At 36.0% G+C, this 18,306-nt stretch overlaps 2 protein-coding genes and 1 pseudogene across 3 annotated transcripts; 1 reads left to right on the top strand and 2 right to left on the bottom strand.

The window, feature by feature from the left end:
• Window positions 1-2,585: 2,585 nt before the first annotated feature.
• LOC146931336 (Pentatricopeptide repeat (PPR) superfamily protein) lies at window positions 2,586-10,989 on the bottom strand. The gene is made up of 2 exons (XM_085702819.1): window positions 8,818-10,989; window positions 2,586-3,036 (listed from the first exon to the last, which is right to left on the bottom strand). Exon 1 carries the CDS (start codon window positions 10,781-10,783, stop codon window positions 8,969-8,971), a length of 1,815 nt encoding a protein of 604 aa, XP_085558945.1. The 5' UTR covers window positions 10,784-10,989; the 3' UTR covers window positions 2,586-3,036; window positions 8,818-8,968.
• A 1,259-nt stretch (window positions 10,990-12,248) lies between these two features.
• On the top strand, window positions 12,249-13,903 carry LOC146931335 (uncharacterized; annotated as a pseudogene). The gene is made up of 3 exons (XR_015006640.1): window positions 12,249-12,385; window positions 12,645-13,150; window positions 13,385-13,903. The product of XR_015006640.1 is annotated as an uncharacterized LOC146931335 (transcript).
• A 1,319-nt stretch (window positions 13,904-15,222) lies between these two features.
• LOC146931334 (gibberellin 2-beta-dioxygenase 6-like) lies at window positions 15,223-18,306 on the bottom strand. The gene is made up of 3 exons (XM_085702817.1): window positions 17,731-18,306; window positions 16,288-16,612; window positions 15,223-15,659 (listed from the first exon to the last, which is right to left on the bottom strand). The coding sequence occupies exons 1-3, from the start codon at window positions 18,183-18,185 to the stop codon at window positions 15,402-15,404; spliced, it is 1,038 nt and encodes a 345-aa protein (XP_085558943.1). The 5' UTR covers window positions 18,186-18,306; the 3' UTR covers window positions 15,223-15,401.

The following is an 18,306-nucleotide window of genomic DNA, read 5'->3' as shown; positions in this document are numbered from 1 at the left end:
TTGGGCTTCCTTTGTTCTTTTTGAAGATTGTTGTTTGCACCCCTAGTTTTGCTATTAGACATAAGGTTTTTAATTTTTGTTTTGTTTTTTGTCTTGTCTAGATTAAATGGGATTTGTCTAGTAGAATAAAGTAAGATTTAGTATTTGTTTGTTTTTACTGTGAAATTTTTTCCAAACGCATGAGGACTCAAAATTAGGATATTTGGCGTTAGAAAGTCACGACTATAACGAGAAATTAGTGTCAAATGTGTATCCAAACAGACTATTATTATTAGGAAGTATATTTTTAGACAAAGCATGTAGGTATTAGTATACTAATAGTTTTGAATAAAAAAAAAAGTATACTAATTGTTTATGATTTCATTGATACCTTGGATGGTCTTGATCACACTAACGTTTTCAATGACTTAGGTTATATGTATACTTGTTTGAATCACAACAACCGATGAAAGAAACATTTTAAGCGTCATGAATCAATCAATAAAACCAACAATATATTGGAAAGATGAAAATACCCTGAGTCTCACATAGCTCATTATGTTAATCACAAATAAAACCAAAAACCTAGAATATACTTATGCCTTCACGCCTTTGTGAACGCATCGTCGTTCTCAATCCAAACAACAATAACACCTCCACATGAAACAACCCAGAAATCCTTGTTGTCTCGCAAACCAGACCCAGATCAAATTTCTTGTTCCAAGTCACACAAGGCATTCTAGATCTAATTTTTAGTTTTTGTTATTTGGATCGTATGTTTCATTGATCGTGACACTCATCCAATTATCATATGAGGGGAAACTCCGCCAACTTATATTTCATTGTATACTTTTGGAAGGAAACATTTATCTAGTACCATTGCTTTTTGCAAGAGAGTGATTTGTTCCTAGATAAGCATGTGGGAATAATATGGGGTATTGCAAATTTCTAATAAAAATGGGGTTAATTAAGTAAATGGTCCCTATAAATATTTAAAATTTTGTTTTTGGTCCTGTAAAATAAAACCGCCAAAACCTATAATATTGTCGACAAAGTAAAACCTCATGTAAAGAAAGGTCATCAACTTTGAATATGGTGCGAGAAAAACACTTTTTGTAGATCATAAAACAATTTTGATCTCCTCTAACCAATATATCAACTTATATAGTTCAACATAATCTCTATCGCTCGAGTATAATTCTTTTATCAGATCTTAACGTATGTTGGACCATGATTCCTTACCCTTTTCAATTAGTGTAAAGAGACATGGTGAGATTTAGAGTGAACGATCATGTAAAGAGAGGCAGATGAAATAAAGATCTCTTGATTGGAAGTTTATCACCTCCACCATAAGGTACTCAGTTTGAAACATGGTGAGATCCAATGAAATAGAGACATACTTGTTACAATTTTTAAAACAATTGTTTTTAATATATTTGAAAGTATACTTGTAAGCTATTGGGATTGGTCTAGTGGCGAGGGGTTTGAGCTATGAAGCCCTGATACGGATACAGATGCGATGCGGGTACGATACGATACAGGTATGCGGATACACAAATTTTTTTAAATTTAGGATACGATACAACTAAGATACGTTAACAAAAAATTTATACTAAAATTTACATATATGCAAAATACTTGAAAAAAATAAACATTGATTACTCTTCATTATTATATTATTATAATCACAATTATTTAAAAATAATACATGTGATCAAAATAAAAAAAAATGTAAAGTTTTCTTATAAATCATGTTATATTTTCATATGTTGCGAGATGTCGTGAGAAGCATCATTATAAAAACTCAACATAAGTTGATTAAGTGAATCACCTCTCTTGTTACCTTCATTCACAAGAAGTATAATTTTAAGTGGTTTATTGAAAAACAATTCTACCAATGCATATCTAAAATTGAATCATTTACATCTTTATTGAATTTTTAACAACATTGTCTCATTTTTTTACCCTTCTTCTTTTTCTAGGATACGTATATGTGAAGTATCTTATAAGTATTATTGCGTATCTGTAGAGTATCATATAAGTATCCGATAAAATATTTTTTAAAAATTTAAATAATTAATTCCGATACTTCGTGGGTACGTATCAGCGAGTATCCGTGGAGTATCGGTATCCGATATAGGTACGTCTCCATTTTGGAGTATCCGAGCTTCATAGGGTTTGAGAGACTAAAATCTTATTGCCTCCATTGTAACAAAATAAGAGCATATTTAAGGACGGGAGGCATACTGCGAACAAATTTCCGATATATACTTTAGGACAATGGGAAAAATCATAAAGAAAAAAAGTTAAACAAAAATGTATCAAAAAATGAGGGTGCAAAACGTTGTTCCCTTTTCAATAATAACTTTCTTATGGAAAAAAAATAGGGTGAGGGGATGGTGCCTCAATTAAAGGCAAGGAAGACCTTCGGGCTCATTGAGCACTTACAAATGCATTTATATTTACGAACTTGGGACCTCGAGACCCGCTAGTGCCCTTGGAGGGAGATAAATGTAAAGGCCTTTGTAAATGCTTTATGAACCCGAAGGTCTTTCCTGTCTTATACTGGAGCACCGTCCCCTCACCCCAAATTTGAATATAATAACTTTTGAACATAAAACATATATCATAACATTAATAATAAAATAACTATCTAAACTTTCGCTTGATCTATATTTAAGTTTTTTTTGTCTAGGGTATCCTCCACATCAGCTGCAAAGGCTAGGACCTATAATTGAACTCGTGAGTCGTGACCATATGCTTACATCCAATCTTAGAGTTTAGACAATGATAAAAATTCAAATGCAAACTTAGAAGTATTGTTCAATTTCTTTCCCACTTCAGGTGCACATTTGAAAGTGAAAAGTAAAGAATTACAATCTATTGCAGATGAGGGATGAGGTCAGGGCTTCCACAATCTGACATGAACCTTCCAAACCATAAGAATGTAGTTACAACTGGCCCTTATTTCTATCCATCTCTCATAAACTTTGCTGGGTGTCAATACCTGCCGGGTGAAAAGTCTGCTAAAAAATACCCCTCTTAGGTCCAGACATGCTGCAAGGTGAAAATGAAAAAAAATTAGATGGGTCAAATGACAAAACCAAACCAAACACACAAAAATGCAACACAAATTGCATAATGCATGGTCTGGCTAATCAATGACTAGAATTTGAACTACATGCATACTTGTAAGTTCTGAACAAGAAATCCGATTGCCAAGATCCAATTGGAAATCCTGGCCGATTTTCAGTTTTGTAGTTTTTGCTTTAATATTTTTCTGATGTCCAGTTAAACTGGTAGTCACCTGACTGACAGATACTGTAAAAATCTCCAAGGGTTTTAGATAAAGAATGAAGAGTGTTGGAATTATAAAATAAATACCTTATTAATATGTACAGTTATTGATGTAGCTAGAAGATCAATAGTTAATTATCTGCCTAGTAAATCACATTCATGTACTTAGGAACTAGAAAGCTGATTAATATTCTTGTAACTCCCATATTGTATTTACTCTCTAGAGTGTATATAAACCAGATCAGCTGAGTGGAATTTCACTCAAGCATTCCATAACTATTAGTCCTTTAACATGGTATCTAGAGCAGGTTCTCTTTGAAGGGTCACTGCCTCTGGTCCTGCAGTACCACTAGTCCAAAAGTCACTCTCACACTCTCTTCCATTTGTGGTCCTCAGTTTCTGGTTTCCAGGATCTATTTATTTTTTTTTTTTTTTTGGGTCCTTTGTTTCTAGTTCTTTCTTGCTTTTCTCACAATGGCCTCAGGCTCTCAAAAAAATAATGGACCTACTTTCTCTTTCTCTGGAACACCAACAATCACTTCAGAAAAATTGAATGGAAAAAATTATTTAGCTTGGTCTTCCTCTGTAGAACTTTGGTTTCTTGGCCAAGGCTATGAGGAACATCTGAAACAATCATCAGAAAGTATTTCAACAGAAAAACGTGATGAATGGAAAAAGCTTGATTATCAGCTTTGTTCTCTCCTATGGCAATCTGTTGAGCCGACCATCTTGACGAACTTTAGAGCCTTTAAAACTTGCCACTCTTTCTGGCAGAAGGCTCAAAGTGTCTTTGCTAATGACATCCAACAATTGTATGATGCTGCACAAAAATTGGCCACTCTAAAGCAAACAGACCATGACATGGTTTCCTATGTTTCCAAAGCTCAATCTGCGGTAGAGGAGTTAAAATTATCTTTGGAAGCCGACAAAATTGAAGAAATGAAGAAAAAACTTGATAATCTATATATGGTGTTGGTTCTAAGAGGAATGCACCCAGATTTTGATCATGTTCGTGATCAAGTCCTAACTGGACAAGAAGTTCCTTCTTTAGAAAATTTAACAACTCGTCTCCTTCGAGTCCCTTCGCCTAAAACAGAAGTAAATTCAGTTGATGTTGTTGAAGCTTCTGCCTTGGTTTCCAACCGAGGGGGACGAGGAGGCCGTGGAAGTCGTGGAGGACGAGGTGGAAGAGGAGGTCGACCTCAATGTTCTTATTGCAAAAGAATGGGCCACACACAAGACACTTGTTATTCTATTTATGGATTTCCTGGAAAATCTGCGAATACTTCCAAGTCTGAAACATCAGAGATGAAATTTTCAGAAGCTGACTATCAAGAATACCTTCAGCTAAAAGCTGCCAAGGAATCTCCAAGCTCATCTGCTGTAGTTGCTCATAACTCCACTGCTTGTATTTCTCAATCTGGTCATGATCAAAGTTCTTGGATAATTGATTCAGGTGCCTCTGATCACATTGCTGGTAATGGTTCATTATTTTCATCTATCTCTCCTAACAAAAATCCTCATTTTATTACTCTAGCCGATGGTTCTAGAGTTGCAGCAAAGGGTATAGGTCATGTGTCACCCACTACTTCTCTGTCCTTAAGTTCTGTCTTGTTTATACCTGGTTGCCCTTTCAATTTGGTTTCTCTCAGTCAACTTACTCGTTCTCATAATTGTTCAGTAACCTTTGATGCTAACTCATTTGTTATACAGGAATGTGGTACGGGTCGGACGATTGGCGTAGGACATGAATCACATGGTCTTTACTATCTAAAGTCTGATTCTTCTTGGATTTGCAGTGCCTCCAATTCACCAAAACTTATTCATGAACGGTTTGGACATCCTCACCTATCCAAACTAAAAATAATGGTTCCAGGTCTTGAAAAAATAAAGACACTCTCTTGTGAATCCTGTCAATTAGGAAAACATGTTCGATCTTCTTTTGTTAGACAAGTTGAAAGTCGTGTCGACTCACCTTTTTCAGTTATTCATTCAGATGTATGGGGTCCTAGTCGTGTGTCTTCTATGGGTTATAGATATTTTGTTACCTTTATTGATGAATTTTCTAGATGTACTTGGGTTTTCTTAATGAAAGAACGATCTGAAATTTTGTCCATCTTCACTTCTTTTGTTAATGAAATTAAAACCCAATTTGATAAGACAATTCGTATTCTTAGAAGTGATAATGCAAAAGAATATTTCTCTTCTGCTATTACTTCTTTTTTGACATCACATGGAATTCTCCATCAATCTTCTTGTCCTCATACCCCTCAACAGAATGGAATAGCTGAAAGGAAAAATAGACATCTCGTTGAGACTGCCCGGACATTGTTACTTCATGCAAATGTACCCGTCCGTCATTGGGGTGAGGCAATTTTAACCGCTTGTTTTTTTGATTAATCGGATGCCCTCTTCTTCTATCAATAACAAAGTTCCTCACTCCATCTTATTTCCTAAAGAACCTTTGTTTCATATTAATCCACGTGTTTTTGGAAGTACTTGTTTTGTTCATGATCTTTCACCAGGTTTAGATAAGTTGTCCCCCCGAGCAATCAAGTGTGTTTTTCTTGGATACTCTAGGTTGCAGAAAGGTTATCGTTGTTATTCTCCAGTTCACAACCGTTATTATGTTTCAGCAGATGTAACCTTCTTCGAAGAAAAACCATATTTTTTACCATCATCGGTTGAATCTAACACCACTCAAGAAGTTTTTCCAATTCCCTATTTTGGTCCATCATTTTCTCCTTTTCATGAATCAGTTTCAGCTACAGATTCAACCCCAGTTATTCCTCCACCTGCACCATCTCATAGACCACTCATTACATACCAACGACGACCACATGTTCCTAATACCGAATTGGAAGGCACTGAAAGACCAACTGAATCATGTCCTACTCCAGGCGTCAACCCTACTACAGACCTGATTGACGAAATCCCTGATTTATCGATCGCGGTTAGGAAAGGTAATCGGTCAACTCGAAATCCTCATCCTATTTATAATTTCTTAAGTTATCACCGTCTTTCTCCTTCTTATCATTCTTTTATAGCATCTTTATCCTCTATTTCTATTCCTAAAAATGTTTGTGAGGCACTTGATCATCCAGGATGGCGACAAGCCATGATTGATGAAATGCAAGCTTTGGGGCATAATGGCACTTGGGATTTGGTCCCTCTTCCTCCAGGAAAGAAACCTGTTGGGTGTCGATGGGTCTATGCTGTTAAAGTTGGACCTAATGGACAGATTGATCGTCTCAAAGCCCGTTTGGTGGCCAAAGGTTATACCCAGATTTATGGCCTCGATTATGGTGATACTTTCTCTCCTGTGGCAAAAATTACTTCTGTTCGTTTATTTCTTGCCATAGCTGCCATCCGTCATTGGCCATTGTATCAATTAGATATTAAAAATGCATTTCTACATGGAGATTTAGAAGAGGAGATTTATATGTAGCAACCACCTGGATTTGTTGCTCAGGGGGAGTCTAGGTTGGTTTGCAAATTGCGGCGCTCTCTCTATGGGCTCAAACAATCCCCACGAGCTTGGTTTGGGAAATTCAGCTCAGTGGTTCAGGCTTTTGGATTGAAACGTAGTGAAGCGGATCATTCAGTGTTTTATTGCCATACCTCTCCTAATAGATGTGTTTACTTGGTGGTTTATGTAGACGATATAGTCATAACTGGAAATGATGAAGAAAAAATTTCTCAACTGAAGGAACATTTATTCCGACATTTTCAGACCAAGGATCTAGGAAAGCTGAAATATTTTCTTGGTATTGAAGTTGCTCAGTCAATGAACGGGGTTATCATTTCACAAAGGAGTTATGCATTAGATATACTTAAAGAAACTGCTATGTTGGACTGTAGACCAGTTGACAGTCCTATGGATCCAAATCAAAAATTGTTACCCAACCAAGGGGAGCCTTATTCCGATCCTGAAAGGTACCGGAGATTGGTTGGAAAGCTCATCTACCTCACTATTACAAGGCCAGATATTTCTTTTGCGGTTGGAGTGGTAAGTCAGTTCATGCAATCCCCTCATAAAGATCATTGGGATGCAGTAATTCGAATTCTGAAATACATTAAAAAACAACCAGGACAAGGACTGCTTTATGAAGACAAGGGAAGCACTCAAATAGTTGGATTTTGCGATGCAGATTGGGCAGGTTCACCCATCGACAGGCGTTCTACTTCAGGGTATTGTGTGTCTATTGGAGGAAATCTTGTATCATGGAAGAGCAAGAAGCAAAATGTTGTTGCCAGGTCTAGTGCAGAGGCTGAATATAGAGCTATGGCTGTAGCTACATGTGAGCTCATTTGGATTAAACAACTTCTTCTTGAATTGAAATTTGGAGATACTCAACAAATGAAACTTTGTTGTGATAACCAAGCAGCCCTACATATAGCTTCCAATCCAGTCTTTCATGAAAGAACTAAACATATTGAGATTGATTGTCACTTCATCCGGGAGAAAGTCCTTTCTAAAGAAATCATCACCGAATCGGTTAGCTCTAACGATCAATTGGCAGACATCTTCACAAAATCCTTAAGGGGACCGCGAATTCAAAGTATTTGTTCCAAGCTTGGAGCATTTGATCTATATGCTCCATCTTGAGGGGGAGTGTTGGAATTATAAAATAAATACCTTATTAATATGTACAGTTATTGATGTAGCTAGAAGATCAATAGTTAATTATCTGCCTAGTAAATCACATTCATGTACTTAGGAACTAGAAAGCTGATTAATATTCTTGTAACTCCCATATTGTATTTACTCTCTAGAGTGTATATAAACCAGATCAGCTGAGTGGAATTTCACTCAAGCATTCCATAACTATTAGTCCTTTAACAAAGAGAAAGTTTAGACTTCGAAATATGATTGTGGTTTAGTCTAGGATACTCTAAGACACTATTTTAAGATATAAGATATACTCGTATCTTCTAACACTATTCAACAGGACATAATTACAGAGCTCTAAGTTGTCATGTGCCGCATTTTATCTTAGAAATCGAGGAGACAGACAGGAACATAGCCTTTTTGAAACAACCAATCATTTCTAATATGCTGAAATCAACATGATGCACACAGAAACACACACCAACGACAATGGGAAAGAAAAGTCAGAAACAAAGATTATTTCCACAGCAAAAAATGGAAGAAATACTTGAACTGTGATAATTAATAAAGCATGTCAATGATATTCTTGGAACCAATACTCAAGAAAGGATGAAGAAGTATTTGGTGAAACATAATTTTGTTCTAGTTTGACTTAATGAAAAAGAGAATACACAGGTTTCACACCAAAACATTTAATTTTAACTCCCTTGGGTATTAAGGGTGTTTATGTTAATGATTTCTGGCTTCAAAATCTCTAGATTTTTCTTCCCCTAGAGGTAATGCAAATGATCAGGGACACTTAATGTGGATTAATCATTATGTTGCTTTTAACTGTGCAAGCAAAATTGGGACAACTGCTCAGATGTAACAACTAGTTCAAATACATAGTAGTGCACAGCTGTTTAATCGTTAGAAACTAAGTAACTTACCTTTCCAGTTCATCAAGCCATCCGCATGCAGCATGCTTCATGCTCTCTTGTCCAATTGTTTATTGAATTAACCGCTCCTTCACAGCTAACCAAATCACGCATTGAGAGCTGTAATATTAAATCACTCAAGACATTGTGGTATTCTCAAGTCTTAACCTACATCGGTGCTGGATACAAGGTCGTCTTCGTTCCATTGAGCTTGATCGACCATTTTCATTTGCAATATTAAATTCTCCAACATCAAATAAACACATGAAAATTCGCTATGTGAATGATCAAATGCTTTAAACTCGTGAATTGAGCCGGCCACTTCTATCCAACTATAACCCGGAGTCTTTTCAACCTGCGTTCCTTTCATGAGCTTCCGGACACGCGCTACTGCTTCCCAGTTTTGACACGTTGAATACAAGTTTGCCAGGAGTGCATATCCAGTGTTGTGGTTCTGCTGTAGATTAACCAGAATGTTCCCTATATGTTCGCCCATTACGAAATCTTTGTGGCTCACGCAGGCACCTAATAAAGCTCCCAAGACACCAGGGCTAGGCTTCATTGGCATATTATCAATAATTTGTTTTGCATCTTCCAAATATCCTGCTCGACCAAGAATATCAACCATGCATCCATAATGCTCCATGTTTGGCTTCAAATGATAAGTATGTCTCATCATTTCAAATAACCTTTTCCCCTCATCTACAAAACCTCCATGAGAACATGCACCAAGAACACCAAGGAAGGTAATGTCATTAGGTCGAAGACCACTTTCCAACATGCGTGAAAAGACATTCAATGCTCCTAAGGCATCCCCATGCACAGCCAACCCGTTAATCATTGCCGTCCAAGTGTGCACATTCTTGACTTGCAAGTTTTCAAATACCATTAAAGCTTCATCAACGCACCCGCATTTTGCATACATATCTACCAATGACGTCCCTAGCACTGCGTTCAAATTACAATCATTACGCTCTATGTATCGATGCACCAACCTTCCTTGATCCAATGCCCCCGCGTGAGCACAAGCACTAAGAACACTAGTCAGTGTAAAATCATTCGGCACAATATTATCTAACAGCATTCTCCGGAAAAAACTAAGTGCATCTTGGTACTTTTTACATTGAACAAAACCACCCAGAACCACAGTCCAAGCAACCACATCTCTGTAAGGCATTTCATCAAACACTTTGCACGCATCTTCATAATAACCACACTTGAAGTACATATCCACAAGAGCACAATAAACAGAACCATCCAAAACCACTCTCCCAGTTTCCACATAAAACCCATGAACACACTTTCCAAAACAATCATCACCCACCATGGCAGCAGCACGTAAAACACTAGCAACAGTGAAACCATCAATTTCAACAACTTTCAACCTCATCTCCACAAAACACCTAAGCGCCTCACCAGGAGCACCATTTTTAACATACCCATTAATCAAAGCCGTCCAAGCAACAATATCCCTTTCAGGACTTTGATCAAACACTTTACACGCACTTTTCATAAACCCAGAACACCCAAAAGCCGAAATCAAACCATTACAAACAAAACAATCAAAATCAAACCCAAGTTTAAAAATTTGAGCATAAACCATAAAAGGGCCATGATCATTCGGTACACCATTCTTTGAAAAAATCTTTAAAAGCAAAGGGAAGGTGTGTTTATTTGGTTGAACACCCATTTCTCGCATTTTGGCATAAGAAAGAAGTGTTGTTTTAGGGAAAGATGCGATGAGTTTGTTGAAGAGACGAGTGTTGGGAGTGTGGATTGTGTTGAGAAGAAGGTGAAGAGATGAAGTTTGAGGTTGAGAGAGTGGTGCGCAATGGATGAGTTTGGTGACGAAAATGGCGTCTTGGAATGAGTAGATACCGGAAGTGATTATGATGGATTGAATTTGATTCCATTGTTTCAGGTTTTGGCGGTTCTTTGAAAAGGATGCAATTGCATTGCGCAGAGAAACTAAAACCATAGCATGGTTTGGTGGTCGCGCGCGCGGCAAAGGAAAATATAGAATCTTTAGAGTGTTTTGTTGTTGTCAACGTGCTCTTAATCTGGAGTTCCACCAAGACGTAATCTGGAATACATAGACGACATGTTTGACAATTCACATTTTTGACCTGACATACAAAGATAAATATACAAATATACAAAGATACTTTGACAGTATATTTATACTAATATACAAAGATAAATAATATCATATAAAATATTGTTTTTTTTTGACAAATCATATAAAATATTGTTGAATTCGTCTCGATGAATATTTTTAAAATATTAAATTTTTGTAATTTTTTAAATAGATAATTAAAGATATTAAAAATAGAAAATATGCATTGATATGTGTGTCAGAGTGGACTGGGTCATCTAATAAGGAACGGAGTGAATAATATGTTTTTTTTGTGGAACACATTACCATTTGAGCATAATTACACATGATATTTTTTTTTTGTTGAGAAGTTACACATGATCTTTTCATTGTTATTCTCATGCTTTCAAATATGGAATCTAACATTTGGATGAGAATAAAACTCAACTTTCTATATTCCCACTATTGTCTATCACTCGCATTTATTTGCATTTTTTAAGAGGAATGCTAACGAGTGTCTCCGAATCACTCTTTAAAGATCGTAAACAATAAGTTTTATGAAAATTTATGTATTCAATACATTGAAAGTCGAAATATTTAACTTTTTAATAGAATAAGTAATTTCTTAATTTAAAATGCTTAAAGAGTATCTCGAAGACACTTGTTAATAAAACGTTTTTTCTAATTATATAAATTTTTGAAACATTTACACATAATATAAAATTTTACCATGGGAATATCATTCCAAGGAAATGTAATTTCTTACCTTACAACAAACACACCCTCACTAATATATTTTTGGCTCCTTAAAACACAAATTGACAATTAACATATATGGAACTACATTTTTCAAACGTGATTTTTAAGAAGCTACAATTATGTTGCCGCAAAATCAAACACTTACTCTAATGGACTCATATATGCAAAGTATACAAGGGACTGAGTCAGTTATCGCATGAAGAGGATTTTTGTGGCGACCATCATTAGCTCTTGAAACTAAGCAAGCACTCTTAAAACGTTTATCATACATCATGTGTCGATTTACTTAAACTAAATTAAAGAACATTTATCATTCATCGTGTATATCTTTCTATTTAAGCTAACCTAAAGTTAGAGACATCCCATGCAACAAGACACATAACAAAGAGATTACATAAGTATATGTTTGAATTCATATTGAATTTGATGGAATTACAGCAATCCAATATAAACCTGATTTAATTTAATTCATATTGCCGATCCCACTTAACAACAATACTCACGGTTATTCCAAACATGCCCAGACAGAAACACAACAAAGTTGGTTTTTTAGAACCACTTGTACATGAACGGGTGAAGAGGGTAAGTTAGTCATTTTAACTCTTATAAATTCAACTTGAATTTCAATTAACACTTCTTTTCCCTTCTGATCTGAAACTCCCTATCATTCATATTCAAATTCAACACTGAATTAGCGTGTGTCGAATTGCACCCCAATAATTCTAGGTATGAATCCAAATTCCCATTTTCTCAATCTCTTTATGCTAGTTTAGAATTCGCTTTCTCTTTTCACCAATTTAACCCTCTTCTCTTAAACCCTAATTTTAACCCCAATTAAATCCGTTAAACTATTCATTCCAAATTTCCAATTCTTTAAAAATAAAAAAATCAACTTTGTTATGTAATTGAAAAATTATTGTTATATGTTTTCATGATTCCACTTGAGAGTGTAACTTAACTTTAATTTGATTGATGTTATCAATAGGAATGAATAACTGTGTTGAGGGAAGAAAACGCCAGTTACCATCATGGATGAAAAGGCCAGTTAGCGTCAGCGTCATTGATGGCATCGCTTATGGTCCATCATGGATGATGCCAAAGGTCGATGATGCAAGCCATGAAAGTGACTCCGGCAATGTTATTGAAGCTAACCGCTCTACGGAAAATGAAGCTATCAGTGCAGCAGATGTGAAGAAAATTGATAACAAGAAGGAAAGGATAAAGAGGAAGTCGAATTCTAGTGCAAAATTTAAGGTTAAGGGAAAAACAAATTTAGACCAACGGAATGAAATGGGCGATGATGATGTTAATGAAAATAAGAAGAAAAAAGCCATCAAATCGAAGGATAGAGCTCCTAGACGTTCTATAAAGAAACGCGGAAATTTAGAGGATCTTAGCCGTGGTGGTAGTGATGATGTATGTCCAGTTCATGTGTCTAGTGACGATGATATGGAGTTGACGGTTGAAGATTTGATGGCCATTGCAGAACAGGTAATTTTATTTTTCCGATAAGCTGATAATTCAAGCGTCAGTGGTAGCTTTTGCTTTGCTTGAATAAGCTGAATTGAAATGTTTGTCACTATAGCATTTCTTTGTATCATCATACATCATATTATCATATGATCTATTGAATTTAAAATATTGCTTCCCAAGACAATGGTTGATGTGATGGAGGTTTTAATTTCACCCTATAATCGCTTGAACAATTTTGTCGTATGTGTGCAGTATGTCAAAGATTATGAGGAGAAAGAGCTGCAAGAAACGTCAAGCAGACAGTGTGAGCCAAATTGGCAATTTCCGGCCACAGCTGAAGCAGGAACAACGCTTGATTCCCTTCATGAGAACAAAAAACCGTCTAGTTCGGTAAGGGAAGCTTTATATAATTCTTCTCCAACAACTGGGGAGGTAATTCCTACAAGCACATCTCAAATAGGTCATCCTGCTCAAGATATGTTGGACGTGTTCTTGGGTCCATTACTGAGAAACCTTTGAGAAGGAGGAGAACTGGAGAAGAGAAATTTTGTCTTAGAAAGTTTAGAGATTACTCACAAGTTCATTTTCAAGTTCACTAGAGAAAGTCAAAATGAACTTGTTGGAGAAATGACCCCTTGATAAAGTAAAGAAAAACATTTCGAAAGACAAGGTGGCTATTTCCATGAGTAAGATATGTAGATTCATCAACAAAAATGCACATGCCGTGGCAAGGAAATGAATTAGTTATTGCATGACACACAATAATTGCTGTATTTGATGGAGTTATTGTAGATAGTTGTAATCTCACCCTAGTTGGTCAAAGTTCCTCAATAAAATTGCTACACTTGATGTGTTAGTTATTTGTAGATTGAATTCTGACATGACAAAATTGGATGTAAATCACCCCATTGCTAGGGAGGCTTGAGAATGCTCATCTTTTACACAACAGTGGTGGGGTATTTCATTGATGTATCATATAGAAAAACTTTATCAAAGATTGCTATTTTTTTAAGATTCATCGCATAATCTATAGAAGAGAAAGAAAAAATCACCTTAACATCTCAGCTCCTGTATCTCCATGATATCTAGAGCGATTCAGTTTGTCTTTGATAATGACGATGAATGTGATAAGTATCTAAGCACTTGGAGATCCCTACCTTGAAAGCTAGCTATCAGGGGGGGAAGAACAAAGCCACTCAAATACTAGTATCCTGTACTACGCGATGTGGGACTCTGGGCACCACGTAATAACCAAGTCCCTATCACAGCACTTCCCCTGAGAGCCGACATCCCAGCGGTTGGCACCCAAAGACGCTTTAATCAGCCTTTCTGGTCAGCCAATCCGTAGGTAGCCCTTTCCAAGCTGCCGACAACCAGCTCTAGTACCAATTGATAAGTATCTAAGCACTTGGCGAACCCTCCCTTAAAAGATAGCTATCAAGGGGGCTGAATCGAACCACTTAAATACTCCAATGAGCATCCCTAATCGATGTGGGACTTTGGGTACCCCATAGTACCTAAGTCCCTATCAGAATGAAGGATAATAAACATACAATATTTTATGAAATGTGAATGTTTTTTAAATCTTGGCCATGTTTCTCAGAAATGATTTCACAGTCACACCCTTTTTATATGGTGCTCAGCACTTGTGTTTCTACAAATTTCATTAATGTGCGTGAAGAGGGACTAGATAGCTCATTTGTTTTGGTGTATTTGTTTGAATAAATGCATGTTCTTTATAGTAACTTTCTAGAAGGATAGCTTATTCTGCTTCCTTCTCTTTGTGCATTTTTACTTCATATCTACCAGCTCTACCTCCACTGCCCTTACGTAGCATGATCAACCAGGCCTTCAGGTACCGGAATTTTGTCCGGCCTTTGGTATAAAAAAATTCCTGTTTTGGGGAATCTTATGAAAAATCTGCCTGTTTTGAGGAATCTTATGTGATCATCAGTAATTGGTACTTTGGTAGAACGTACATCGGTAGTTGTTTAACAATATTTTTTACCATTGAAGCTGAAATCATAATAGTAGTAAAAAAAGGAAAGGAGAAAGCTCCACTGGGGTAGGGGGGATAAAAGCCTTTTAAATTCTGGTGCTGCTAAGTGGGTGCATTGTAAACACCATCTTTTTTGTTGCTTATCTCTTATTCTCATTACTCTTACATATAATCCGAGTGACTTTTACATATTATATCTGAACTGAAAAAAACTTTCTTCAGAAATAAAGAATATCATTATAGTGTTAACTATTAGTGGCTCCAGTTTAACTAAGCCATGGTCGTTGTGTATGTGTCTTTACGTAGAAATTTTGACAGTCCTACTTTGTGTCCTATATTCTTGACATCTTCTTGAATTTGATGTCGATATTCTCCAAAGGTGAAATTCTTATATGTAGAAGGTTCTTTGCAGCCACTTATCATAGTAGTATAAGAAGGACATAGGAAGTATGCAATGGAGTATCTTTCCACTTTGTCATTTGCCACAACCTTGTGCTCTACGCTTTTGTACTCATCATTACTCCAGGCCTGTGATTTTCCAAAAGTAAAGAACTTGTTAGCGAATGAACCATTGGCAGTAATTTGATAAACGTAACAGGCTAGTTTTAAATTATTTCTGTAGTCAAAGGATATTTTAGTACAAATGATGTGATGATACATGCATCTCTGATTATGTGGTTGAGTCAATAATTGAATGCTGCTGCAGTTGCTTTGATCATCACTTTACTAATCATTTTTGTAATGCTAACGACTGAAAAGGGGGGCTGACTTTTAACATTTGAAGTCAATGAAAAGAACCATAGTTCTAGTTGAAACATGCTACAAATAACCACTTTATTGACTTACAAGGATGAAAAATTGTTTCGTTGTCTCATTTGCATGCAAAACACATTCCTTTGGAGAAAAAAAATGGCATGATGCATGCATCATATTGGTTGTTAGTTTAAATATATTCATTTTCTTATGAATAGTTTAAATAGATTCCTTTGAAAGTTGGCATGCTGCATGCATCATATTATTTTTAGCACTACAATTTACTTCCTCCATTAGTGGCTGTAGATGTTAGAAATGATACATTCATGGTGAATCAATTGTCACTTAATTTTATCAATAATGTCTAATTAATTTGTCAACTAACATTGAGACCAACTTTTACCTGGAAAAGGTCTCCAATGTTAACAATAAGAGCCTCTGGATTTGGTTTTACAGCGACCCATTTGGAATCTTTCATGAGTTGGAGTCCACCAACTTGATCTTGATAAAGGATTGTGAGGAAATCACTGTCAGTGTGAGGTACTAATCCAAAAATTTCTTCTTTAGATTTTGGGCAGGAAGGATAGTGATTCAATCTCAGAAAGCATGTGCTGGCATCACAGAGTTTTTCAACTGCATCTGTTGGGTGGCCCAAGTTTTCTGCTAGAATTCCTGCCAGTAGCCTAGAGACTTCTAGCATAGCTGCTGCAAACTCATTTATTGCTTCTCTGCAGAAAGGGTTAGAAACAAATTAACTTGCTGTTCTTTCTAAGGGTGAAATCATGCATGCACAACATAACTGTCCTGTCAAATGAGGCAGGTTGGTTCTAGAGACAACTACATTTTGCTCAGAAGGACTAGTCAGTGCTTGTCTGAGCATAAATTCTAGAAGCCAACCTGTCAAGATCTATAATAAACTAACAAGTGGTCATTTTATCCATATTCAAATAATTTGATATTTCTTCAGTGTGAAGTAAGTAATTAGGACAGTTAATGAAAAGTGTTAGTTGTCTGTATTACATTACATACATAAAAATTACGGGTTCTTGAAATATTAGTTCATTTTCTTGTTAATGATTAACATGTCCTGGTCTTACTTTAATCCTTAAACTCACTTTAGAGGAGACAGCTACTACATAATTATTTAGCTTGGCTCTCATTTTAGTCATCCAGAATTCGATAATTATTCAGCTTGGTTCTTATTTTAGTTATCCTAAAGTTGATACTATCATAAATTCATACTTCAATTAACAAAAAAAAGAAAGAAAATGTTCCTTGGAGTTCGAAAGGATGTGCGTGCCTATCTTGTAGGACATGGAGACACTGATCCTCTACAGCAACTGCTTAGTACAGCGACCATAGAAACCGTTAGAGTCTAGTGAAAAATTAAAGAATGAATAGTGACAAATGGCAATAGAGTTTATCTGTTTTAGGGAAATCTTAGTGCCAAGTATGATTTTCTTCAGAAAGAAATAAAAAATAGAATAAATATGTTTTATATCATGGTTAGTGCCATGCCTATAAATCAGGTTATGATGTCAATATAAGTGAAGTGGCTTGGATAGGATTCAATCCTGAGATTAAACAATCACCTGAAGGGACCTAATGTACGCAAACATGTTTTATAAACAATGAACAATGAAAATAACACCTCCAAAGAGGGTTGTGATGGTGACTGACTTCCTCACCAAGACAAAATCGGTTACACAAATAAATGTCTCTGTCTTTGTTCTGCATCATTCGACTTTGTTTTTGTTCTGTTTTCATGTTTTAAATTTTTTATTAAAATTTTTCAATGAAGTAAACTAAGTCAAAACTAAAGTGTAATACTAAGATAGATATATACCTTAAAGTATTAAATTCACCCCAACAAGCTGCTTCTGAAATCATGGTGAGAGGAATGTGGAAAGCTTCTGACCATGAAAAGTGATTTGAACTAGTAGCTGATGGTGTCCCCCACCTGTATGGATTGTTTAGAAGTCCACAAGTGACCTTCTTCTCAAAGGGTACCCTAAACAACTTCATTTGCTCCTCCCTCATATTTCTTAGTAAGTTAGGGTTTATACTATGGTTTATCACTTGGAAAAATCCCCATTCTGATGCTGCTTTGCATATTGCTGCAGTGCAAGCTAATCTTTCTCTTACATTACAACTTTTAAGACCATTAAGGTCTATCAATGGTAGTTCACATTCCACCACAGTATTATCTTGACCATTGGAACTTTTAGCCTTTTGAGGTTCAGCTGAATTTCTCAAAAGTGCTCCATAATGGTTCAAGAGTGGTGGATTTGAGTCAATCATTGTTGCACCTAGCTGTTGTGTATGTTAAAGTGGGAGAGCTAGCTATGAAGTGTTTAAAGTTTGTTTGGTAAGTAGAATGAAAGGTGTTGGAGATTGAGGTTGAGAGTGCATTTATAAGGTT

This window comes from Medicago sativa, chromosome 4, assembly GCF_051527215.1.
Source record: "Medicago sativa cultivar Bolivia chromosome 4, Bolivia_mono, whole genome shotgun sequence".
Lineage (NCBI taxonomy): Eukaryota > Viridiplantae > Streptophyta > Magnoliopsida > Fabales > Fabaceae > Medicago > Medicago sativa.
This window is presented reverse-complemented; position numbering and strand designations above follow the sequence as displayed.